At 35.9% G+C, this 26872-nt stretch overlaps 1 protein-coding gene across 2 annotated transcripts; it reads left to right on the top strand.

Moving 5' to 3' along the window:
* The first annotated feature begins 683 nt into the window (after window positions 1–683).
* LOC123532460 (thrombospondin-2-like) lies at window positions 684–25034 on the top strand. 2 transcript variants are annotated; one of them, XM_045313904.2, is made up of 10 exons: window positions 684–747; window positions 1079–1114; window positions 2161–2240; window positions 3669–3737; window positions 6223–6352; window positions 8298–8420; window positions 12571–12741; window positions 13926–14096; window positions 16655–16822; window positions 19580–25034. In XM_045313904.2, the coding sequence occupies exons 1-10, from the start codon at window positions 720–722 to the stop codon at window positions 19990–19992; spliced, it is 1389 nt and encodes a 462-aa protein (XP_045169839.2). In that variant the 5' UTR covers window positions 684–719; the 3' UTR covers window positions 19993–25034. The 2 variants fall into 2 exon arrangements, with proteins under 2 accessions (XP_045169839.2, XP_053374601.1); XM_053518626.1 differs by lacking the exon at window positions 19580–25034 and adding an exon at window positions 16946–17549.
* Window positions 25035–26872: the final 1838 nt, after the last annotated feature.

A 26872-nucleotide genomic window follows, 5' to 3' on the forward strand; every position in this document is an offset into this window, starting at 1 on the left:
AGTTCGTCACGTTTGGTAAACACACAAAAAATGATGTGATTTCATTCATTCAAATAACATAGAATAAAGTCCATACGAAAAGGGTTATCAGACAATGCCTAACTGACAACTTGTTCGTAATATCTTTATAGAAATGTTGACAAATAAAAAATCAAACGAGATCCTAGTATCTAAGTTCTAGATCATTTCTATACGCGAAAATGTCTTCAATAAATTGAGATTTTCCGAAAGAAATTGCTTAAGGTAAAGTCTTGTAGCAAGCACACGGCCTGAGTTTTTATTGGTTTCATTTGGTTTATATATAATGAAATTTAAAAACTCAAGATTGATTCAAAGTCTACATTGTCGGAATATGTATTACGGCACATTTCAAAGAATAGACCACGTAGATCTTGTACTGAATTCTACGTGTTCTACGTCGTTATTTTAAAAAGCTAGCATGTAATACATACTTGAAATTACATGTTGCTCAGATTGCGGATGTTTGCAAATTTAGTTCGAAAACTAGTGCAATGAACTAGAGTGTTACTTTTGAAAAATATGTTTGAGAATTAAGTCCGTTTGCTAAGTTACAGTAATTCCATTTTTCTTTATTCATCCTAAATGACCTGTAGATACGCATTTCGAAATTAGTACATAACTGATTACATCTGACCCATTTGAATGACGAGGACCGTGAGCTGACAAGACACGACTTTTTAAATCACGACTGAGCTTAGATGAAACGCGTGATTATTCTTTTTGCTGGTAAAAGTTTAGTTTCTTTTTCTATTTGTTAAATATTCAAAAAGTGTTGAAAAATCGTATTTGATAAATGTGTTAGATAAATCGTTTGTAGGCATAGTTATGTAGGAATTCGAGGTTCCTCTAAGAATACATAGGGACGTTGCTAAAATAATTAATGTATTAAAACGTTTATGCTTATTCTTCAATCTGAACGGGTCTGTTACTATTTTTTTTTAATATTAATTTTACGTCGTAAATCAGTATTGCAATGAACAAGTATGTGATATTTAATGTTTTATTTTAGTACATACCTGATTATGTCTCATTCAATACATGTATTTTGATGTTACAGTTTTAGGGCTGGTGTTGTTAAGCTTCGGTAGCACAGGTAAGTATCGTATTATCACTCAGTTGTACACGAACATGTCCTCAGTTAATATTTAGTTGTTATTTACCAAGAGGAACAGCCAACCTATCTGTCAGTCTTTTTTTTATTTTTTTATTTTTGCGTGAGGAAGCCATCCAGCTGGCTTACGGAAGGTCGGTGGTTCCACCAAGGTGCCCGCTCGTGATGAAATAATGCACGGAGGGGCACCTGGGGTCTTCCTCCACCATTAAAGCTGGAAAGTTGCCATATGATCTATAATTGTGTCGGTGCGACGTTAAAACCAACAAAATAAATAAATAAATAAATTTTATTTTTGCTTGCATCTACAAAGAGTGCGTATAACAAGTACAACTGCAAATTGTGTTCACGAAATAAATAGAGAAAATCAAGAACTTTCGGAGGACAGAAACGCTCGACTATTCAACAGCCTTGTTAACTGAATGAATATAAAAGTCGACAAAGGGGCATAATTTTGTAAAACATGCAAAGTAGAGTTATGAAACCTGTGCACTGCACACCAGATCATGCTAGTGAACAAGTGTGTGAAGTTCCAATCAATTTCCATAAGTGGGTACTGAGATACTAGCTTACATGCAAAAAGTAAGCCAAACTAAATAGTCGAGCTAAAAACGCTGTCAAAGTATGTCTGAAAAGTCTTTGTCATGAATAACTCAATCATATGGCAAATAATTCCCGGCAATGACGGCCATGTTCCCGTATGAATTATGATTTGTTGTTACTTCTCATATTTATTAACATGATAATGCACGTAGTGTGGGCCTAAATTCCGTTTTAATAATGCTTGTCACATTGAAACCTATTTACTTTCACTTCGCTGCGCTGATTGACATCGGGCACATTATCATTGGTAGAATTTAATGTTTCGCAGCTGTTCCTGGAAGTTATGATTTCAGGTGCCATTATGTTTGTTAATTTTTGTTAATTTTTGCGAAAACTTTAAAAAAAAAAAGTGAATATTACACCATCTACTGTAGTATTAATTTAAGATAAGATATTTTGTATAAGCTTGCTTTTAAATTTTTCAGAGGCGCTTGAATGTTTAAACTGCTTAAATATCAGTGACCCAAGGGTATGCAACACTACAATCACATGTGGCACGAACGAGGTATAGCAGTTACAATCACTAGTTTTCATTTATGGTTCTCATCCTTACGTCCTTCGTGTATAAAAGCTATCTAGCCAAATATGTTTCTTTTACCTAGTAATTTAAATCTGGTATAATTCTAGAAAACTGTTTTATTCATATCCTACCATCGTTTATCACCTAATTATCAAAGCGCGATTGAAGAACGGCAACATGATAGGATAGTAGGATAGCGATAACAGGCTGGTAGGATAGCAAGTGTAGGATAGCGGAAGTAGGATGGTAGGATAACGATAACATTGATAAGATAATGAGTGTAGGCTAGCGGAAGTAGGATGATAGGATAACGATAACAGGATGATAGGATAGCAAGTGTAGGATAGCGGAAGTAGGATGGTAGGATAACGATAACATTGATAAAATAATGAGTGTAGGCTAGCGGAAGTAGGATGGTAGGATAACGATAACAGGATGATAGGATAGCAAGTGAAGGACAGCGGAAGTAGGATGGTAGGATAACGATAACATTGATAAGATAATGAGTGTAGGCTAGCGGAAGTATGATGGTAGGATAGCGATAACATTGTTAGGATAACGAGTGTAGGATAACGGAAGTATGATGGTAGGATAGCGATAACAAGATGATAGGATAGCAAGTGTAGGATAGCGGAAGTAGGATGGTAGGATAGCGGTAACATTGATAGGATAGCGAGTGTAGGATAACGGAAGTATGATGGTAGTATAGCGATAACAAGATGATAGGATAGCGAGTGTAGGATAGCGGAAGTAGGATGGTAGGATAGCGGTAACATTGATAGGATAACGAGTGTAGGATAGCGGAAGTAAGTTGGTAGGATAGCGATAACAAGATGATAGGATAGTGAGTGTAGGATAACGGAAGTATGATAGTAGGATAGCGATAAAAAGATGATAGGATAGCGAGTGTAGGATAGCGGAAGTAGGATGGTAGGATAGCGATAAAAAGATGATAGCATAACAAGTGAAGGATAGCGGATGTAGGATGGTAGGATAGCGATAACAAGATGATAGGATAGCGAGTGTAGGATAGCGGAAGTAGGATAGCGCTAACATTGGTAAGATAGCATAACATCGATAGGATAGCGATTGTAGGATAAAGGAAGTAGGAAGGTAGGATAGCGATAACAGGATGATAGGATAGCGAGTGTAGGATAGCGGAAGTAGGATGGTAGGATAGCGATAACATTGAAAGGATAGCGAGTGTAGGATAGCGGAAGTAGAATGGTAGGATAGTGATTATAGGATAGTGGAAGTAGGATTTTAGAATAGCGATAACAGGATGATAGGATAGCGATTGTAGGATAGCGTAAAATAAAGTGTGTGTTTTATTGTTTTCTGAATGATGTACTCCTATATGGATTTATTAATAGTGGATTATTTTTACTTTGCTTACATAGATTTCTATTTCAGGCTTGTTTTCAAGACTCTGTTGTGTTGGGACAACAACTATCAGTCTCTTTGGGATGTACAAATCAAAAGGTAAGACAGGGGTTTTACTGCAAGAAATCATTAGTTTTTATACGTCCGTTTGAAAAACGGGACGTATTATGGGAACGCCCCTGGCAGGTGGGCGGCGTCCACAGACTTTGTCCGGAGCATTTCTTCTTCATGCATGGAGGGATTTTGATGAAACTTGGCACAATTGTTCACTATCATGAGACGTCATGAGTGTCATGCACAAGAACCAGGTCCCTAAGTTTAAGGTCAAGGTCACACTTTGAGGTCAAATGTCAAATTCAAGAATGACTTTGTCTGGAGCATATCTTGTTCATGCATGGAAGGATTTTGATGTAACTTGGCACAATTGTTCACTATCATAAGGCGGAGTGTCATGCGGAAGAACCAGGTCCTTGTCAAGGTCACACTTAGAGGTCAAAGGATACAAGAATGAAAACTTTGTCCGGAGCATTTCTTCTTCATGCATGGAGGGATTTTGATACAACGTGGCACAAATTTTCACCACCACGAGACGGAGTGTTATGCACAATAACCGGATCCCTAGGTCTAAAGTCAAGATCACTCTAAGAGGCCAAAGGTCAGATACAAGAATGACTTTGTCCAGGGCATTTTTACCTCATGCATGGAGGGAGTTTGATGTAACTTGGCACAATTGTACACCATCATGAGACGGAGTGTCATGCGCAGGTTCCTTCTTTAGAATTACTTCCCTTAGTTATTACTATAAATAGCTTATATTGTAACTTTTTCATTACTAGTCGTAGGAAAAAATCGAGACCACTTACATGTTACATACAATTTTGAGGTATAACTTATGTTGACACTTTTTTTTATAATTGACTGTAGGGAAAAACCAAGACCACAACATAGATTTTATTTTCAAATTGTAGGTGTACTTTAAGATATCTCTACCTGGTAAGGAGTTTTTTTGTGGACTTAGAAAAACAAAAGAATTGCAATAATTACATTGATTAAAAAATTAAAATTCCATTTGCAATACAGGTACTAGTATTAAGAAATTTGCTGTGACGGGTGTATATTGTGACATTCTTGCACTCTTGTTACAGTAGTGTATATTAACACAAGGGCCTTTTTACTATATTGCACAGCTGTATTACCTTATCTTGTAATTACATTATAACTTATACATAGAGACCACCTAAATAAAAAGGCAATAAGTTTTCTCTCAGCACAACTTGGCTTAACACTAAGTCTGAATGTAAGTATTGCATTGTATTGTATTATATTGTATTGTATTTCACACTTAACCTAAAATCAACTAGTTAAAAGTTTTTTTGTTTTTTTATCATCTGACGATAGAAACCAGTATGATACTTTATTATATGCCTATATAAATTCTGTAAAAAAATCGGCTTGTATTTCACAAGTAAATATGAACAGGCAGAAAAAATCCGGACTACTTTCATTAATATGCATGACTTGACTCAGTTATATAAATAGCGCACATTCAAACTTCTAACATCGATAAACATTGAAGACTTCGTTCAATAACAAAACACCAATCACAAAGGTGGAGGTATATAATAAAAGGGTCTTTATAACAGCAGCTCGATCTAGGATGTTGTATTCGGCTCTCATGGATTTTGCAAGGGTCGGATCACACTCTGCGCTTGCGCGCCTGCAAAAATCCCGGCATCCCAGATTAAGCTACTATTATAATAACTCAATTGCATTATTTAATATTATGTAGGCACGGCCTATTAAGTTTATATTACAGTTTTCGAAACCTATATATAACTTTCTTTGTATAAGTTGGAGCATTCACTTTCTTAAAACGCTTATGGTTTCGGTTCAAAATTTAATGAAAAGATGTTTTCGAATATTTTGTCGTTGGGATCCTAAATGTTAGAACGGTCGTGTGGGAAATAGGTTGTTTTTGGAGTTATGAGAATTACATTTTAGGTGTTCATGCATGTGAAAAAAAGATGAATATCTAACAGGGAAAGCCAACACAGCCTCCCCACTCATGTTTGACGGAGGCCGAGAGTTTAGCATGCATAACAAACCCTGACTGATAACAAATACATTAAACATTAAAAAAAAATATTATGAGAGAAGGAAGTGAACTTAATATCATTTGGAAATGTTTCATATCGTCAAATAAAATTTTACAAGTTTTTTTTCCTTTCATTTGTTTTACATGTTTTTGTAATTTCTCATTGTTACGATATACACTTTAGATTTTAATATATAAAACTTTGTTTAAACCAATTTATCATAGTTTAGTACAAAAAATACTTTAGCTAAAAGCCAAAATTAAAACACCTGAGGTAACGTTTTTCAATGTAAAATTTCATGAAAGGAATTTATGCATCATTTCTTTTTTACTTAATGCACTACTAAACTTTCTAGCAGGGCCTCAGTTGTATGCATAATTATATTCTTCCCAGTACAAGTCACTAGCGTATTTATTCAATGCAGTTCAGCTGTATCTCTTTCAAAATGACTGCCTAAATTAACTATTCGTATTTTTGTCTTACTTCAGCGCTGTAACATTGATTCGAATGGTGCAGGAGCCATCATAGGCCGGGATGTCACGAAAAGACAAGATACCCGATGCCTTGAATGCTGCGCGTCAGATCGCTGTAATGACATTCTGTGTGCTCGCCGAAATCGTAAGTAATAAAACTATAGTGCTACAAGAAATGTCTTTAAAAAACGGCGTAGAGGTAATATTTGAAAATTAATATTTAAACAGGATATGCAGACAGAAAAGATTTACATATATGATTCATTTGCAACTATTTCAACTAAGCAGAAAATTTAAATGATCAGTAGGTATCCTTTCAGTGATAGAAGGTCAAAATGATTTTACGCCCTGTGCTGATTCTGAAATAATCAATAATAGTAAAGTTCATGTTGGATCAGGATACCCCATAAGTAATCCACTAGCACAATATCCCGACTGGCATGTAATTAGTTGGACTAGAAGTAAAAATGAAACCTTAGAAGCTTTTGAATAACTAGTTACCTCAACAATTCTAATTACTCGATTTAGTTCTCAGTTACAATCAGCTGAACATTGACTGTGACTAAAACAGATCTGGCGCACCTGTGATATATTACAGACTCTAGTATATAACGGTATCGAGCGACTAGTATCTTTAATGTATATGCTTTGTAACCATGGTAATCCCAACACTAACCTTTAGTCAGTATATTATACACTAAATGCGTCCGGACGTGCAAACATTTGCGTAGTTTTGCCATGCGCTCAAATGGAAAGGATTTTATGATATGCACAGAATGACTCCACCTGATCAGTAATGAGAAAGACATGAAGGGGGCAATTCGCCGGATATGCCTCCGTGATAGACCATATCAATATATAGTGCAATTTTCCCGCCTAGTAAAGGCCATTTTCATGCCAGATATAAGCTTTATTTATGCTTGATTGTAAAAAGGAATGTTCGCAGATGATTTTAAGCTACGTTATATGCTTCAAAAGTTGATTGGAAGCTGCCTTGTAAAATAAAAGTGAAAGTAGGTATTTCCTGATGTCTACCTACGCAATATTAACGTTTTCATCACGTGTCTCAGTCACGTGACCATGGTTTCACTGCATTATGGCCACCCCCATATTTTTTGGGTATATTTTGATTGCCTAAAGACAGACCTTCAAGACAAGGGTAGTCTCGCAGGAAGTGAAAGGCTAGAAATCTTGATAAAAATATGTTATAAAATGTTAAATTTATATAGAAAATAGTAGCGGATGCATTTAATACCTTCATACCTAAAAAAACATCGTTGAACATTTGCAGGTTGGGAGAACCTCAATAACAGTGTTTTTTTTTTATTCGGGTAAAGTAATAGGAAAATACTTACATATATGATGGAATAGTGATTTTTCAATTTAATTTGCACATTGTTGTTTGCATAGCCATTATTTTCATGAAATTTGAATTTTTCAGCTTACCTATGCGAGGTACGCACGGGGGGGGGGGGGGGGGGGGGGGGGGGGAGGGGGGAGGTTTTCTTTCGATTTCTCTTGCGGTGATGAATTACTAAAGACTTAAAAATTAGAATAAATCATTTTAGTTTTGGGTAACAAACGTACTAAAAATTCTCTATTTGGTATGTCCCTTCTGATATCCAATGTCATTCAAGACTTAGTAAAAATGGTTTATCTATTCAGCGCGCACCTGTTCCGTCACTGATTACTATAGCATATAGGTTAAAAATGTTAACCTAAAAATCCATGTTATACAGCTTATGCCGAAAAAGACACAGATTTTTATTTATAGTCCGGTGTTAACAACATTTCAGTATTAGCTATGAATAGCTTTTGGACGACGTATCAAATAATACTATTAAGCATAAAAGACACATTATATATAATACAGCTGCAGAACTTCAGATGTGAGATGTATTTGCTTATCTTGACCAAAGTCAAAATACTTTGTAGGATACATTTAGAAAATTGTAGAAATAAGACTGAACTTTCAAAGAGGATGTGGTGTAATGGCATACTTTGAGTGAGATATCATGTTAGTTACTAAATCGTAATTTGTAATAGCTCATAATGATAAAAACTAATCAAATCCTATGCAATAATTTCAGCCGCTTTGTGCATCGATGATGAGTCAATTGATTGTCCAAGGTTAAACTCTCTGTTTGGAGTATGTAATGATATACACCATGCAAAATCGGTTTGTCCGAAATTCTGTGGACTTTGTGATGTTGGTAAGGAATCGTTTGTTTAAAGATTATAAAAAGTAATTGATACATAGCGGTAAACAGTTAAAATTGCTTTTTTGACAGCAAAGAAAAACTGAATTTGTTATTGAAAGAAAGATTGTTTCAGTGTCTAAATGAAGCCATGCTAAGAGCACACCCTATAAACGACTGTATTCTCCTCTTCCAATTGCGACTGATCAAGTACAATAAACTGACAGATAAAAGTTGAAAAGTACCATTTTAAAGTGGCAGATATGCTTTGATGGTATGTATATTTAAATTATATTGGAAGCTGGACATGATTTGTTCCTGTATATAATGTGTTAGTCTGATTACAGGTAAATGATATATAATATATATATATAAAATATCGGCTTTTCCTATGCTCCTGTAGTATTTCGTTATAATTATAACCCGCAAAGTTAACGAAGTTGGAAGGAGGGCGGTATATAGGAGTCACCATGCGGTCTGTCTGTTCGGTCTGTTTGTGTCATCGTGCAATTACTTGAATACTATTACACCTACCTCTCTCAGACTTTACACACAAACATCGGAAATACGTAGTTAATGCCCGTCTTATTGTTTTCCTTTTCTCTTTAATGTGACAATTAAAGGCAAAACAGGGTCTATTTTTCGTGCCCGTGCCATAAATTATTTATGCATTAAGGAATTCTGAAATAACTTGGCACAAATGTTCGCCATCATGAGACGATGTGTCGCATACAAGCCTATGCTTTCTAGAATTAAAACCTATTGAAACCGATATATCATCGCAAACTACAATTGATAAGCTGTCAAAATATGAACAGTAAACGGGGTGATTTGTAATAAAACGGCGCCAGATTGAACCCACTAACTCTTTGTGGATCGCTTTCTTGACAGTGTCGCACAGTAAACTCCTCTATTTTAGTTTTGTCTTTGCCATAAACACACGAAATTTAACATGAAACTTGTATTTTACTGAAAATACATTCTGCGAATGACATAAACCCCCATTGTACAAGCAGAAGTGCCAAAAAAGAAGAAAAACTGAGGGTTAATCTTTTAGGTACTTCTTTCAACGGAGGCAATTATGATGAACTACTACAGGGGGTCCTTTTCCTGAAACCTTTATGTAGTGTATTTTACACTAATTTACGTTTTTACCATAATTAATAATACTTTTACTGTTCTTCATGTGCATTTTAAGGGGGTCTGTGATACAATCTTACTAAAGTGCACAATCTTTTTGCTACACGATAATTTAGGATATGATTCTTAAGCAGATTGCAGGGGGACGGAAGCGCGCATTCCTATAGTCACCGAAACTGGTTTTTAACCAGTAGGAGAGTAACAAGGAGCCCAACAGCGGGGAGGGGGCAAATGTTCCATACCCGTTGAATGTTTAATACGAGTACCACATAAGTGGATATATGGGCCCGAAGTGTATGCTTGTTAGCACAGGAATGGGTCCAGTGTTTATTGTTTGTTTAAACAAAAAATAAACACTGGACCCGCGCCTGTGCTTGTTAATGGACAAGTGCTTTACAGTCGGACATCTTGGATATGATCCAGATAAGAATTACACGAACATTAACAACATGCTGCCGTCTATGTGTGTATCGAGTTTGAGAGGTAGGTGCAATAGTTTTCAAGAAATCACAGGAACATATTTGTATCCAAAATGGCTGCCAGTAGGCCATCTTCAGTCCCACCGAAAAAATAGTTTACGTGCGTTTAGTACATATTGCCCTCTAATGTGAGTGTGAAGTATCAAGGTACATACAAATACAAGTACCATCGCTGCGCCTGGACATACAGCCGCCATGATGACTGTCCACCATGATTTGACCCATTTATACTTACCAAATAACACACAGCTTTCGATTTAAATGATTTTTTAAAATATTCTGAATTTGCCGATGATATTAAAACAAATACGAGGTAGAACTCGCCATTTTTAAACCAAACATGAGAAATAACGGTCAAATCACGACAGGTAGTAAACACGACGGCTGTATGTCCAGCCACAGGGTACTTGCTGGTGCAATACTTTTTAAATCAAAGCCTTGAAATGTCTGATGGTTGCGGGGTTTTAATAGATTTATTTTCTGTTTAAATGCCAGTCTTTGAATATATATGAATGAGAAACAAATACAAATATAATGTGCCTCATATCTAAGATGAACTCTGCCTGACCCAGCTTGTAACTGCTTGTTCTTTGATATATCATCCGCATTGCTCATGAATGGGACTATTTTGTGTAGCACATGAACATCCTTTGGATGTGATTTGAAATCAAATAAAGATGCTATGATTGTCAGAAATACACTTTAACTTTGGTAGCGGGATAAACCCGCAACCAAAAATCGGATGATCATTTGGTTGGCAGACGGACAGACAGACACACGGACAGACGGACGGGGGTCAACCCATAGCCCCTCCTGTCTCATCTCATCGACATTTTGAAGTCGTCAGGGTAACATTTCTTCGCGTGACTTCCATAGGAAATCGACAGACGGTTAATTTCTTTCAAATTTCTTGACGTAGCAGGGACCGGGACCATCTGTATACTTTCAGTTTCTAATTCTGCATTTTGTGTTAGTATATGTCTGTAAAACCAACATGGAATACTTGCATGTAAACGATTCTGAAGCATTCAATTTATTATATAATTAGCTAGGATAGCGAGCCATAGACCCCCACCCCCCGCCGCGCCCCCTACGGATTAGTACATTAATTGCACGAGGAGTTCGAGCACACAGCCCGCCCGTTAAGCTCAGTTGGAAGAGTGTTGGTCTACGGATCGCGGGGTCGTGAGTTCGATCCTCGGGCGGGGCGTATGTTCTCCGTAACTATTTGAAAAACGACATTGTGTCTTAAATCATTAGTCCTCCACCTCTGATTCATGTGGGGAAGTTGGCAGTTACTTGCGGAGAACAGGTTTGTACTGGTACAGAATCCAGGAACACTGGTTAGGTTAACTGCCCGCCGTTACATGACTGAAATACTGTTGAAAACGGCGTTAAACCCAAAACAAACAAACAAAAACATATCGCCTACTGTAGTCGCAAAATGGAATACAGTGTCAGTCGCCAATATGAGTTCAGGTCAAATATCAAAATTTGCAATCAGGCACACAGTGAATGTTTTCTTACCGACTAGATAAAAAGTAATTTCTTTCAAAAACTCAACAGATAAGCAAAATGTTATTTACATATAGTTATGGAGTATACATGCTTATTTCAAAATACATTGTCGATTATTGGATTGCAAACTAATTTGACGTGTTATTCATCAGTTTCGAGACTTGGTCGAGTGAATTTTCATGCAATTAGTGTGTTACATTTCTGTTTCATCTGTTATATCACCATCCACACATATTTATGTTAGACTTATCGTTAAACTTAAATACACATACCGAGTAAAGCAAAATAATTATTTTTAAGACGATTTCTTACCATCGGCCCGTCTGTTTATTGTTTTGATCAGCCGCAAGAGGAAAAGGGGGCGTACAGTCGTTTATGGGATTCGAAAAGGGCAAAACTTTATCGTAATGTAAACGACACATGTTCTACCAATTCGAGTGGTAATTTTTGTGAAAATTTTGTCTCCTGATATAGTGAGAAAAGTGATATCAAATTAAAAGTTTGCCCAATACTGTAGATTTAAACTCGGATATTTTCTCCGGAAAGGATTGCGATTTTCGTAATTTTTAAATGTAAATAAGGGACTATTATACTTCCCTGAATCATAGATAATGTTTGTCTAATATCAGACGTATTCTCCTGGTAGAGAATTGCATTTTATAAAAGAAATAAATCAATGTCAGTAACTGAGTATTAAACTTCATAGAAATATAAAATGTCAGACTAAATAAATTCCTTGTTGTACATTTTCTTAGACAATGCTCATAATAAAAATCGAGTAATAAATTTTATTCATACTTCATTTATACTTTTTGTACATTCAATATGCCAGTATTTGCGGAAACTGCAAATTGTATCCGATTGTCTTAAACATGGCTGCTGTACACGATCGATTACCATACGTGTTCTATATTTCCTGTTTAAATTCTGTTTAACTTTAGGTTGAACTAAGTTTGCAAGATAATGACAAACGCGAATTTTGCAAAATCTAGTCACTCGGGTACTAATGATTTCTTCATATAAAACAGTGGATGGTGCTTGGGCAGAATGGTCATCTTGGTCTACATGTGACGTGACTTGTGAGGACGGGACCCAGTCACGGTCAAGAACGTGTACGAACCCGCCACCCGCACATGGTGGTCTGGACTGTGTAGGCGACAAGATGGAAACAAAGCAATGCCACAAACAACTATGTCCTGGTAACATTAAATTGTTTTAATATGTAGACAAAATAAGTGGGTGTGCACGTATTTGTATGGTGCGTATATGTATTTGTATGGTTCGTGCAGGTCTTCATGTTTGTGAGTGTGAGTGTGAGTTTGAGTGTGAGTGAGAGAGAGTGCGAGAGTGTGTGTTGACGGGCGGGGGCGTTAATTAAAGTGATAATGAATTCGTTATACTTTATATCTATTTAATTAATGCGTATGTATATTTTGCATTAATAAATTATCTAAAATAATCATTCTACAGGAAATCTTCTCAATGTGTTTTCGTAAGAAAAAATGGCATGTTAATTACCAATATATATATTCTCAATGAAAATTAAACAGAGACTTAGCTTAGTTCGTGTTTCTGTAGTTTGTTCCACTTAAAGCATGATGGGATTTCGATTGCAGCAGCTGATTGTTACTTTTGCAAGGTCGAAATTTAGTTTAAACATATTCCGAAAAGCATGAAATATTTACAATACAACATTCCAGGAGATGGACAGAAAGCTATATTAGCTTACAGTTGTCCTCTCCTTATAACATAAAATTACATGTTTATTCATGGCACAATTATTTACCAGTTAATACAGTAGTATATATAATACATGAAAAGATGACATATTTCAATCTTTTGTAAATTTGATATACACATCATTCAAAGGGTCTCTGGAAGTGATAGCTGGATCATGTTGAGTTTTAATAAATATTTTTATAACGAAAATTGTAATTTTCCCTATGTCTCATTCTGAAAAATAAAACGTTTTCAATATACTCCAGGATATTTTTTAGTTTTTTTACGTGGTAATGTTATTTTTATGCTTACTGTAGTATACTGAAATTAATAGATATCCTTCGACAAATAAAGTCAAAATGAAATATTTTGCTACCAAACTGACTTAATTTTTCCTTGGAAAATACACTGTCAAAATCGTTTTGTGACGATAAATTCAAATCTAATCAAGATAATCAAGGTTCTAATACCGTTCTTATGAATGGTGGATGTTATGGTTGGTTTGGTTTCATTATGAAGAGAACTTGTTATCAAACAATTGGTTTATTCATTAACGCTACTAATAACATTCAAGCATTCAATGTTCATACTGGATAAGACAAGTTTATGCTATCTATCATAATTTAATAATTTGATGCCATAAAGTGTAAGTTAAAATTTATAGTCCACGGGAAATGGAGTGGGTGGTCTCAGTGGGGTACATGCTCTACCACTTGTGATGTCGGTATCCAAAACCGTCAACGTACCTGTACAAATCCGGCACCTCAACGGTTTGGCAACCACTGTTTTGGTGTAAACATTGACAATCGGCTGTGTATGCCCAGAGCATGTTCTAGTAAGTAATTTTAACTTTGCCCCTTAGAAATTGATCTTCTTACTTACCCTATAAACGTTACAATTACGTTTTACCGGGGAAAGTATTTAATCTGTTTACATGGTAGAGACGTTGGGTGCTTTACATTGATATATACCTTGCTTGCTATAAGTAATTACACATTGATGTTATAATTACACAACTGATACTGGCACGTGTGCCAATATAATAACATGTTATTAGCATAGTCTGATACATGGCGGAATTCAGGGCGCTTATACGTCAATTCGTCATGTCGCACTTCATATTATAACAATAGAGCCAAGCTATCACAAAATACGCTTTTCAAAGCAATATACCTTTGACTATGAAATAATGTAATTCAGAGCTACTAAGACTATCCTGCCGGTTATTGAGTTCGGCCAGACTAACATGCCTATAAACATTCTGACTAAGTTTGTGAAATACTGGATAAGAAGCGTTTATGTTATTATTCAGACACTGTCAATTTCCACATTTCTTTTTTTAATTCAGGGGTCATAACTCAATACTAACTGGAACTATCCAGTTGATTTTTGAACTTTTCAGGGTTGTTGTGCTAATTTAAAATTGCTGTGACTAAGTTAGTGAACACTGGATTATGACTATTTAAGTTAAAGAGCGGACACTGTCGTTTTAGCATTTTTAAGTAATTCAATGGTCATTACTCTAGCAATACTGGTCAGATCTGGCTAGTTATCATGACCTTTATTTCATAAAGCTTCACACTCTGTTACGTGGACTCTAAGAAAAATACTTTTTGACCAATTCAAGGTTGTAACTCAGAAGTTCGGAAGTGAGAGGAAACTGTCAATTATGTCAGTTTTAACCAATTCAAGGACATAACTCAAGACATACTTGTTCAAACTGGCTTGTAAAAAGTATGGTTGACATCAAAGAAATACTCTTGTTTTTATCGAGCGGACATTGTCACTTTTGGCAATTTGACATATTCAAGGGCCAAAACTCTGGAAATATTGAACCAATCTGGCTGGTTATCACTGAATTTTGCCTAGATTTAATCGAAATACACACTTTGTATAAGTTACGTATAGGTCAATTACAACACACTCTAGATTTTTAGTTTATAATGAATAACTTTTGTGTCTAGGGCAGTCAAACGTGGTCTAACATAACAATAATTTCATGAATATCTAGACATCTGTGCAAAGCATTAAATTGTTTAAAAACTTGGGAAAACACCGAAAGACACATCTGATTTTCAAAAGATATCTCAAATTTCCATTAGTGTTGATCGATTCTAATAACTTGATAAGACATAATGCAATATGTGTTATTAAATGTTCCGTGGGAATCTGTCTGATAAAGAAGATTCAGTTATTATAGCATTGACACCTGGGAATCAGACAGAGAAAGAAGGTTATTTAACATTGTTCCTGGGAATCTGTCTTTCTACATTCCCGTTAGAGGGTAATTAGTTTTGACCTTAACGGTTCCATGTGCACCGCCGTTTGAAAACATCTGTGGATGTCTCTAAATTGCGTTTATGTACTTTAAGCATGCGTAAATGTTGAGTTCTGCTCAACCCGGGGCTAGAGGGAGTGGACGGCAGCATGCATTTCCACTACCGTTCATGAACAGGTTCAATCAAACCGGGCTTGCAACGTTTTTGTCGTCTTGAGCGACCTGTGAAGTTTCTATTTTTTTCTATTTTATATATATTTGCAATGTCTACAGGCGGAACATAAAGTCAAAGGGTGTTCCTTTCCTTCTTTACGTCCTTGACCATCGAATGAAACTTTTAAAAATGCTTTTGATGAACAACAATATATAGCCTGGAAGCCTGTAACTTCAAGAAGAAAAGACTTGTATTCTCTATAATCACGAGGGATGAAAGTGTTCTTGTGTAAAGCCTTCACTTAGAGATTCAGAAGCAAAAACAAACATCTTCGCAGTCTGAATCCGTCATGCAAAGTTCACAGAACGCAATGTTATTACATGTTGAAGTCGATTACAATCTCATTTACACGATTTGTGTCTGTAATTTCATGATTTTTATTAAATTCAAGGTTTATTTCTTAAAATCAGTATTTACTATTCTTCTCAAATTTAAGTGTTCCTCAAACGCTATAAAGCGACAATTTTAAATACCATCTCGTTATTTCTGTATATTAGTACTGCGCAGGCTGAGACTCTATGATTCCCTTTTCTTATACCACTTCGTGGACGTCAACGCAACCTTCTTTGGCATTTTGCAAATTAACAAAATAAAAACCAACACGTTTTATCATCGGAAAAAACTGATCATTTCTTTTTTGTATCTTTTAATGGTGCAATGCCTTAATTGGATATGCGATAGTCTTCCGACGACGACAAACGTCTCCTCATGTCCGAATAAAGCTATTCCGAAAATGAGCTTCATGCGTGGTAGTCACGCTGCATTTAGCACATACAAAAATATTACGTTAATACCTTATTTATTTTGCTTACAATCCGTGTATATGCATTACGTAAATCTTCTTTGAGAACATTTTTCAAATGCATAGATGGGTCGTTTTAAAGTCCTTGAATGTATTTAGATGGACATTGGTCTACATGGGAAGCATGGGGAACTTGTAGTGTCACATGCGGTGGCGGTTTCAAGACACGGACAAGATCTTGTACAAATCCTAGACCTTCACTCACCGGTCGAGACTGTGTTGGCGAACCGTTTCAAGCTGGACCTTGTAGCAACAATGATTGTCAAGGTAAAGTTTAATGCATATTATCTTAAAGATTAATTATCTACAAAGAATAGCGATACGTTTACATAGGTTAATGTTACAAAGGAGAGTGTTTGCGAGGTTAAGATATACTTATTTTGTTTACAGATGTATCGTTCATGGCAACGTTTAGCTCTAGCGCATCTTGTATTTCCCATGAGAATCTTATTTTTAACGGTGTCAAAGTAAATGAAGGTCTCGCCTACAACAGCAACAACGGAAGATTTCGTGCTCCAATAAGTGGAATTTACAAGTTTAGTGCAACAATTTGTGGGAGACCAAACAATATCGTTTCTATCGCATTTGTTAAAAACATTAACACAAACTATTTAGGATATTTATTTATCGAAAACAGTTCTCATTGGTTCCAATCGAGCACTTCTGTAACAGTTCATCTTAATGCTAGTGACCAGGTTTGGACAACTTGCTTAAAACGTAGTTTAATAAGCGGAGGAGAATTTGCAAGTAGAGAACCTGCATACGTATATAATTCCCATTTTTCCGGATTCCTGATAAGAGGGGATTTAAATTAACCTTATTTACACTCTAGAAATGACGCGAAAAAATAGGAATAATAATAATCTTGTGGTTGCGGAGCAACAGATAAAAATGTATCTTAAATGTAGACTAAGAATAATGGATGACATTCACGTAAAGTAATCGCACTTGGATTAATAGTTTTTAATCAGTTATTTTGTTGTATATTATGTTATTGTCCTTAAGTATTGACCTGGCACTCATTAATGTTCGCCAATATTTTATGTGTTTTCGTTAATCTACGCAAGAGTTGTATTCTTAAGATTTCTAACTTGTTATATACATATCATTTCCTCTTATGATTTACTTTATTACCATTTTTTATTGATTACTAATTATTAACTGTAAAGCTTGACCTATTCTTGAGACATTATGCATGTCAATACGGTGTTTATATTCTATGATGTTCCGAAATGTTCTTCCACAATATTGATATTAACAGGGTGTTACAACAATTGTAGTCTTGATTGATTCCGGTTTTACTTTAAATAAGAAGCTGTCTGAGGACAGGGTGGAACCTGAAGAAAGATCAGATTGAAAACTTTTTCTGTCTTTCTTAGAACGAAATGTTACCAGTTTGGAATTTAACATTTGAAAGATTACATTACTAGTACTTCTGTGGATTTTAAAAATTTATCTTTGAAGAAAGGATTTATATTCTTTGGATGTACTAAATTCAGTTTGGACTGTGTGAAATATTTTGGAATTTATATTGATTAGATTTATATTTGACTAGGATAGGATTTGGACTATTCTTGCATATTAGATTAGACAGGGTATTTGAATTGTTACTTTTATAAATAGATAACTGTTGTTGTTAGTAATTGAGTAATTAGTGGTTTGTTTTTTTGTTATTTGGTATTTTAAGTTACAACTAAAATATCGTACATAGTTAATCGATGACGCCGTGGCATAGCGACAGTTTCTCCGGCTTTCACTAACGTAATCTTTGATTCGAATTCACTTCAAAACATTTTTTAAATTCAATTTAATGCGAGTTTAATGATATTCCGTTTATTCTAACGCAACTTTATGTCACGTATTTTAACTTTTGTTAAGTGTTTTCTCTTGTAGTACTTAAGATTTCTGTATTTTTTACTGCCGCTAGTTGCTTGAATTGTCAGTTGAATGAAGGAACACTTGTTTAGACTTGGATTGTCCTGAAAATAATTGAAAGCGGTGGTGAAAAGTAACTTGTCTTTAGATCTCATATGTTTCAACGATTTTTAATATTTTTGTAAATAATAATTTTTAAATAAACAATAAAAAATCATGATAAATGATAAGACAATTGTGGAAAAATTCTTGCCTGTTAAGATAGGGAAAATGTGTAAGAAATAGTATGGACAGACGTAGGACACGGGCCAAAAACCTCTACATCAGAAGCTAAACGTTTTTCCCACACAGCTTCCTGCACATACGACATGTTTTCAGTTAAGAAATATATATCAAAAAGTTGTATCTCTGTTTTGGTTTGGACAATGAAAATTTATATACGGAAATATACGGAATATTCTTTAGTGCGAGGTCAATACTTAGAACAATATCATTGTAATTATGACAAGTGTTATCAATACATTAAACCGTAGTCCCACTCCATAGTTTGTGCTATTGGCTGGTCTTTAGTTTAACACTAAATTTTGCTGTCCTAAGAATAAAGCTTAAAGAAATATAATTTATACATGTGTTTATGAGGTCATGTAGTAAAACATTTATTGAATGTTTACAATTGGCCGTTAAGCTATTCAACAAATGTATTCTTTTAAAGTTGCTTATGCATGTACCCTTTGTGTGACATGAATACTTTTACTCAATAATGAATACCAAATTAGGTATTTGCTATGTAATTTTATAAAATATCAAAGATATAAATCATTCAAAATTTGAACTGTTTGCCAGTTTATAACAGCTTAAAAAACATGTACTTAATTCCTCACCCCTTTTTCTGGAAAATCAGTTTTACCGCATTGTACTGATAGCTTCTATCTGTATGACCATAAAGACAAGCATGATAATTTGTGAATATCAATGGATGTATCTTAGTACTCTTTATACCAAAGCTTAGTTTTGCATAGTTTTTTAAAAGCATTTTTTTCTATTAACATGAGGTTATCTCTTCCCATATACACGGCTAAGGATGACTTAATTAAATGTAGAAATCAATTTTATTTTTGTATTTAATCTATGTGTTTCTCAAATTTACAGAGAAAATTTCCATATCATTCTTAGCAACATTACGATATTCCATCAATTGTTCATCACATCAGAAAGTTATTTTCGACGTGGTCAAATTAAATCAAGGTTCACCATACAACAGCACCAATGGGACGTTTATCGCGTCACGAAATGGAACTTACCAGTTTAGTGTAGCTCTCTTCACAAATCCAAACCATCATTTCAGCATCGTGATTACTAAAAACCGTATATCAAACATCATAGGATATTTATACGCCGAGAGCGTGAATCGTTGGCAACTTGCCAGCACAACTATCCTAGTAAACCTAAATATGGGTGACTACGTTTGGGTGTCCTGTCTAACAAATAGCTCAATATTTGGACAGGACACACTTGATCCAGTACACGTATATAATTCCCAGTTTTCAGGATTCCTCATTTGAGAGGAATAGATATAGGCATTTTATCAAAGTGTAAATATGTATTCTATGACATGCCATAATTTTCATGATTTTCATCAAGATATAACTTAACAGTTTAATTTCTAATCTTGATTCTTGATTTTAAGTAGACCAGCTTCAGCTGTCTTGTAAAATGTTATTATGTCTCCCCCAGGAGACATATTGTTTTTGCCCTGTCCGTCCGTCCGTCCTTCCGTCCGTCCGTCCGTCCGTACGTCACACTTCATTTCCGAGCAATAACTGGAGAATCATTTGACCTAGAACCTTCAAACTTCATAGGGTTGTAGGGCTGCTGGAGTAGACGACCCCTATTGTTTTTGGGGTCACTCCGTCAAAGGTCAAGGTCACAGGGGCCCGAACATTGAAAACCATTTCCGATCAATAACTAGAGAACCACTTGACCCAGAATGTTGAAACTTCATAGGATGATTGGTCATAAAGAGTAGATGACCCTATTGATTTTGGGGTCACTCCATCAAAGGTCAAGGTCACAGGGGCCCGAACATTGAAAACCATTTCCGATCAATAACTAGAGAACCACTTGACCCAGAATGTTGAAACTTCATAGGATGATTGGTCATAAAGAGTAGATGACCCCTATCGATTTTGGGGTTACTCCATTAAACGTCAAGGTCACAGGGGCCCGAACATTGAAAACCATTTCCGGTCAGTAACTTGAGAACCACTTGACCCAGAATGTTGAAACTTCATAGAATGATTGGTCATGAAGAGTAGATGACCTCTATTGATTTTTGGGTCACTCTGTCAAAGGTCAAGGTCACAGGGGTCTGAACATGGAAAACAATTTCCGATCAATAACTAGAGAACCACTTGACCCAGAATGTTGAAACTTCAAAGGATAATTAAACATGCAAAGTAGATGATCCCTATCGATTTTGGGGTCACTCCATTAAAGGTCAAGGTCACAGGGGCCTGAACATTGAAAACTATTTCCGGTCAGTAACTTGAGAACCACTTAACCCAGAATGTTAAAACTTCATAGGATGATTGATCATGAAGAGTAGATGACCCCTAATGATTTTGGGGTCACTCTGTGAAAGGTCAAGGTCACAGGGGCCTGAACATTGAAAACCATTTCCGGTCAGTAACTTGAGAACCACTTGACCCAGAATGATGAAACTTCATAGGATGATTGATCATGCAGAGTAAATGACTCCTAACGATTTTAGGGTGACTTTGTTAAAGGTCAAGGTCACAGGGGCCTGAACATTGAAAACCATTTCCGATCAATAACTAGAGAACCACTTGACCCAGAATGTTGAAACTTCATAGGATGATTGGTCATAAATAGTATATGACCCCTATTGATTTTGGGGTCACTCCATCAAAGGTCAAGGTCACAGGGGCCTGAACATGGAAAACCATTTCCGATCAATAACTAGAGAACCACTTGACCCAGAATGTTGAAACTTCATAGGATGATTGTACATGCAAAATGAATGATCCCTATCGATTTTGGGGTCACTCCATTAAAGGTCAAGGTCACAGGGGCCTGAACATTGAAAACCATTTCCGGTCAGTAACTTGAGAACCACTTGACCCAGAATGATGAAACTTCATGGGATGATTGATCATGCAGAGTAGATGACCCCTAATGATTTTGGGGTCACTCTGTGAAAGGTCAAGGTCACAGGGGCCTGAACATTGAAAACCATTTCCGGTCAGTAACTTGAGAACCACTTGACCCAGAATGATGAAACTTCATAGGATGATTGGTCATAAAGAGTAGATGATCCCGAACGATTTTAGGGTGACTTTGTTAAAGGTCAAGGCCACAGGGGCCTGAACATGGAAAACCATTTCCAATCAATAACTTGAGAACCTCTCGACCCAGAATGTTGAAACTTCATAGGATGATTGTTCATGCAGAGTAAATGACCCCTATTGTTTTTGGGGTCACTCCGTTAAAGGTCAAGGTCACAGGGGCCTGAACATTGATAACCAGTTCCGATCAATAACTTGAGAACCACTTGACCCAGAATGTTGAAACTTCATAGGATGATTGAACATGCAGAGTAGATGACCCCTATTGATTTTGGGGTCAGTCTATTAAAGGTCAAGGTCACAGTGGCCTGTTCATGTAAGGTCATTTTTTGGAAATAACTTGAGAACCACTTGACCTACAATGTTGAAACTTAATAGGATGATTGGACATGCAGAGTAGATGACCTCTATTTATTTCGAGGTCACTTGATCAAAGGTCAAGGTCACAGAAGCCTGAACAGTGACTTGAGAACCACTAGGCCAAGAGTGTTGAAATTTAGCGGGATGATTGGACATGCCAAGTAGATGATCCCTATTGCAGCCAACCATCAGTGTCTCTTTGACTTTCGCTCCTGACCCCTATTGACTTCTTGCCTATAGGACTTTGCATTGGGGGAGACATGCGCTTTTTTACAAAAGCATTTTCTAGTTATATTGTGCGATTGTGTTCAAATTATAGATTCATTGTATACGAGGGGTGTTCCAATAATAATGTCATTTGCCTTTGGTTTGCTAAACTACAAGTGTTTTCGTCATTTTAAATTTCTCTGGCCCTCAAAATACTCTCCACCTGCCTGAATACACCGTTTGAGTCGCTCAGTCCAACTTTGAAAGCAGAGTTCATACTCTTTAATGGGAACACCCATTAGGTACTGATAAACTGCAGACCCAAGGGCATTTCGAGACTTGTATCTCTTTCCAGACAGTTGGAATTTGAGTTTTGGAAACAAGAAAAAGTCACAAGGGGCCAGGTCTGGTGAAAATGGAGGATGCGGAAGGCCAATAACTTTTTCTGATGCCAAAAACTCGGTCACAAGTCTAGCCTTATGAGCGGGGTCATTATCATGCAAAAGCCGGACGTACTTGAGTCCTGTGCATGGGCGGCGGCGTTTGTAGCAGGACTTTTATTTTTTCAGAACAACATTTTTGTAGAACTTTGCTGTTACCGTTCTGCCTTTTGGTACCGGGATTTGCATTACTGGTCCCTTATTATCAAAGAAAATCACATACAAAACTTTCTTTACCGTGCGCTGTCGCTTGGCAATACGTGGACGTTTTGCATTTTTAGTGGCCCAAATTCTGTTTGAACATTTCCGCTTTGGCTCAAAATAGTATATCCATGTCTCTTCACCAGAAACGAGGTTGTCGAACGCTTTTTTGTTATATTCGGGATACATTTTGAGAAGCTTTTTAGCATTTGCAACACGGGTTCTCTTCTGTTCGTCTGTTAGCAAATGGGGTATCCATCTTGTATTTATTTTCCTGAGTTGAAAAATACCATGAACTCGTGCTAAAAAAATGTTCGTCAACCGTGCTAAATCCTCACGGTATATCGGGCATCTTTTTTCAACATATTACTGATTTTTTGTATGTTGCTTTTCGTCGTTGTTGTTGCAGGACGACCTGGACGAGCAGCATCTTTGACTTGCTGCTGACCGGCTTTAAATTTGGCAACCCACCTACAAATAGATCTGTGAGACATTTGACCCTCCCGACAAATGTCGCACACCTCACGATGAATATCCATAGGCTTTATGCCCAGTAACGACCGACCTTTTATATAGGCCCTAATTTCAAGCACATTTATAGCTCTTCTACCAGTCATTTCATGTATAGTGTAATGAATACGCTATAAAGCAATGTACACTGTATCAATGTTAGTGGAATTGTGAGCGAGATTTTCACCTGTGTAATGTTTCAGTAATTATTCTATCGTCCCGTTGTGGTTTAGAGTACATAGCGCACGATATTCACGAAATAATGCACAAATGACAATATTATTGGAACACCCCTCGTAATTGTTAACAATTACTTCATTGCACTATTCATTGAGTAGATATTGGTGGTTATGTTAATATTGGATATTTTGCAATCATGTTTCCTAACCAAGACATAATATTTTAATGTAAGAATAAATCATATATTGCCTTGAGAATGAAATATCTATATCATCATACTATTTGTATTTGTTAAACATTTAATGTGTCATTTATAGATGTAGAGTGTTTCGATAAATATACAGATTTATCATGTTAACGTGTATCAACATTTACTATGGCATATAGAATATGGAAATAACAACCTAGGTTGATTTTTTTGTTCAAAAAGCGATAATCTACTGAGGTTCTGAGATTCCAAACCAAGGATTAGATGCCTATTTCTTTTGTTATTGATGTGTCATTGCTGAACTTGGGCGCACTCAGTGAAAGGGCTTTTTTAATTCAAAATTATCTGTCTGACAGTCGAGAAAGGATTAATCCACCTTTTTTTACAACTTAGGTCTATTGTAAAGAGATTTTTAAGACGACTCGTATGTTTCATATGTTTGTCACGTTAAAGTCGTTATAAAATAGAAGATGAAATAGCAAGCTGTGTAAGATGTTGTGTATAGCACATGTTACAAAGTGTTTTAGGATTTGTCTAGTTGCTGCCTACGATTCCGAAGTATTTCCCCGTAGACTTTGCTGCGAAATGTAATGTGAAAATAGTTTTGAACTGTCTTAAAGTGTCGTTTTGTTTCTGCAAATGAGCATTGTACGGATACACATTTCAAAATAATTTCATAAGCCATATGATACGAAATCCAAACATATATATTATATACATGTAACAAAATCGCGTAAATAAAGTGTGATTTAGTCTGTTGATCTAGAATTAAGTGTTTAGTTATTTATTGTGCTTTGTATCTACATTTGATTGTATATCTATACACATATAATGTAGTTGTTTTAATCAAATACATTATAATTGGTGTTGGTAGATTTCGATGAAAGATACTGAAACCAAATATAAAATAATTGACTAACAAGTTAATTATTTGTGTACAAATAAAATATGCATTTTCACAGTGATTGTTAAATTTGAATTATAAATAGTTTTTACTAAATACTGATCGATGTTACAGAGCAATTGAAGTTCATACTTTTATTATTATGTTATGTGCATGTGTTTGTCAGCGACGCTACCAAAGTGCTTATCGCAATTTACAAATTTGTGTTTTTCTATACATGGCATATGTACAGTAACAAACAACATCAATATTATTACATGGTACTGGGGTATTACATTTGAATAAAGATATCTTTAGCATTCACGTGTTGTTGCATTTCCATAAACGCGCCAGAAAATGTTCCATAGAAGCTAGTATGATTTCATCATTATCATATTAATTGCCTTGTCTTAGTTTTACAAACTGATTATATTACAAATTGTAATAAAATTATGAAAGCCTACACGTATGCCTCCCTTTACACACACGAAATGCACAAGAAATATACCGCAGTATCTATATCAAACAGCCAACAATTGGAATGATCCAATGCGGCTGTCAACTGTAACGACTGCTTTAGTGTGATAGGAATCGGAACAAACTGTTAAATCGGGATGTTTGCTGAATATGACTACTAAAGGTTGCTCTGCACGGTAGTTCTGGACGTTTGAAAAAACGCATGTAATGACGTATCTTCTTTTATCCGGATATCGTAGAACAAAGCCCGGCCTTGGCACACGGAAATGGAAATCATTTTATAAATTAATGGCAACCCGTAATTAAACTTATGAAACTGCAACGTAGCTATCTTTATCAAGATGAAACATGATACTTAAACGTTTAACACGTTATATCATTACAATAAGTTCTTAAAATCAGCTTGAACATGCGGATATCTTTAATTATTGGCAAATATCTAAAACAAAAGGGCCAGTGTGACAATGAATCGCTCACCTGCGTAATCAGCCACATGTTTAAAATGGCAAACCGATGCTAAAATATTAGAAAGTAGGTCAGTAGGTCACAATCATGGTCACTGAAAGTCTGTTTTAAGACTGGTGTTCAAAACTGTACATGTCATCCAATTAAAAATCAGTATCTTAAAAAAAAACACAAAAAAACAGCGGAGCCATTAGGTCAAGGTCAAAATCAAGTTACCTCCAAAACGCTTGGGTTCCTCAGAAAATTATAATTAAACAGTCTAGAAAATATTACTTGATAATTTTGGAAGTATGTATTTCTATAGAATTCATATAATAAGTGACCCTCAGGGAGGGATCTCTTTCAACCAAGGGACATAATTTGAACAATTTTGAATTTTGAACTAGGCAAAACTTCATACCAAATATCAAAGGTATAGGCCCTGACCATTCTGACAGAAGACTTTTATATTTTCCCCTATATAAGTCTATGTTAAATTTTGGACCCCCAGAGCAGGACTTTTTCCCAACCCAGGGGCATAATATGAACAATTTTGGTAGACGACTACAAAGCAATGCAACATACCAAATATCAAATGCCTAAGCTCTGCAGTTTCAGGCAAGAAATTTTTATGATTTTCCTATACAAGAAAGTAGGTCAGTATGTCACATTCATGGTCACTGAAAGTCAGTTTTCAGATTGGTGTGCAAAACATGTCTTCCGAATTTCATGGCTTGAGGGCGTGGACGGTAGCATGCATTTCCACTACCGTCCATGAACAGGCTCAATTAAACCGAGCCTGCAACATTTTCTTTTTTGTCGTGTTGAGCGACCTGTGAAATTTCCATTTGTCTCTATTTTATCTTGAAAAACAAGAAAGTAGATCAGTAGGTCATGTCTCTCAGTGGAAGATATTGTTTTGGTGAATCGTTGCAAGTAGGAAAATGTAGTACCGGCCTTTGTGGTGGTACCTTTATTTTAATTTTTAGTTTTAATTCCGATCTAACTGCATATCTTGCTTTTAAGTTCCTTCGCATGTTTTAACTACCGTATTTTCCGGACAATAGGCTGCTGCACCGAATTGGCCGCAGCCGTATATTTTGACTATATCAGAAATAAAATTAATAAAATTTAACGTATAAGCCGCTCCGGCATATTGGTTGCGGC

Source organism: Mercenaria mercenaria, chromosome 11 (genome assembly GCF_021730395.1).
Source record: "Mercenaria mercenaria strain notata chromosome 11, MADL_Memer_1, whole genome shotgun sequence".
In the NCBI taxonomy this organism is placed as follows: domain Eukaryota; kingdom Metazoa; phylum Mollusca; class Bivalvia; order Venerida; family Veneridae; genus Mercenaria; species Mercenaria mercenaria.

Excerpts from the sequence above, each read along its gene's own strand:
- LOC123532460 (XM_053518626.1), top strand. The coding sequence starts at position 720 with ATGAAACGCGTGATTATTCTTTTTGCTG. Across the intron at positions 1,115-2,160 it reads GTTAAGCTTCGGTAGCACAG|AGGCGCTTGAATGTTTAAAC; the intron begins GTAAGTATCGTA and ends TAAATTTTTCAG. Across the intron at positions 14,097-16,654 it reads TATGCCCAGAGCATGTTCTA|ATGGACATTGGTCTACATGG; the intron begins GTAAGTAATTTT and ends GAATGTATTTAG.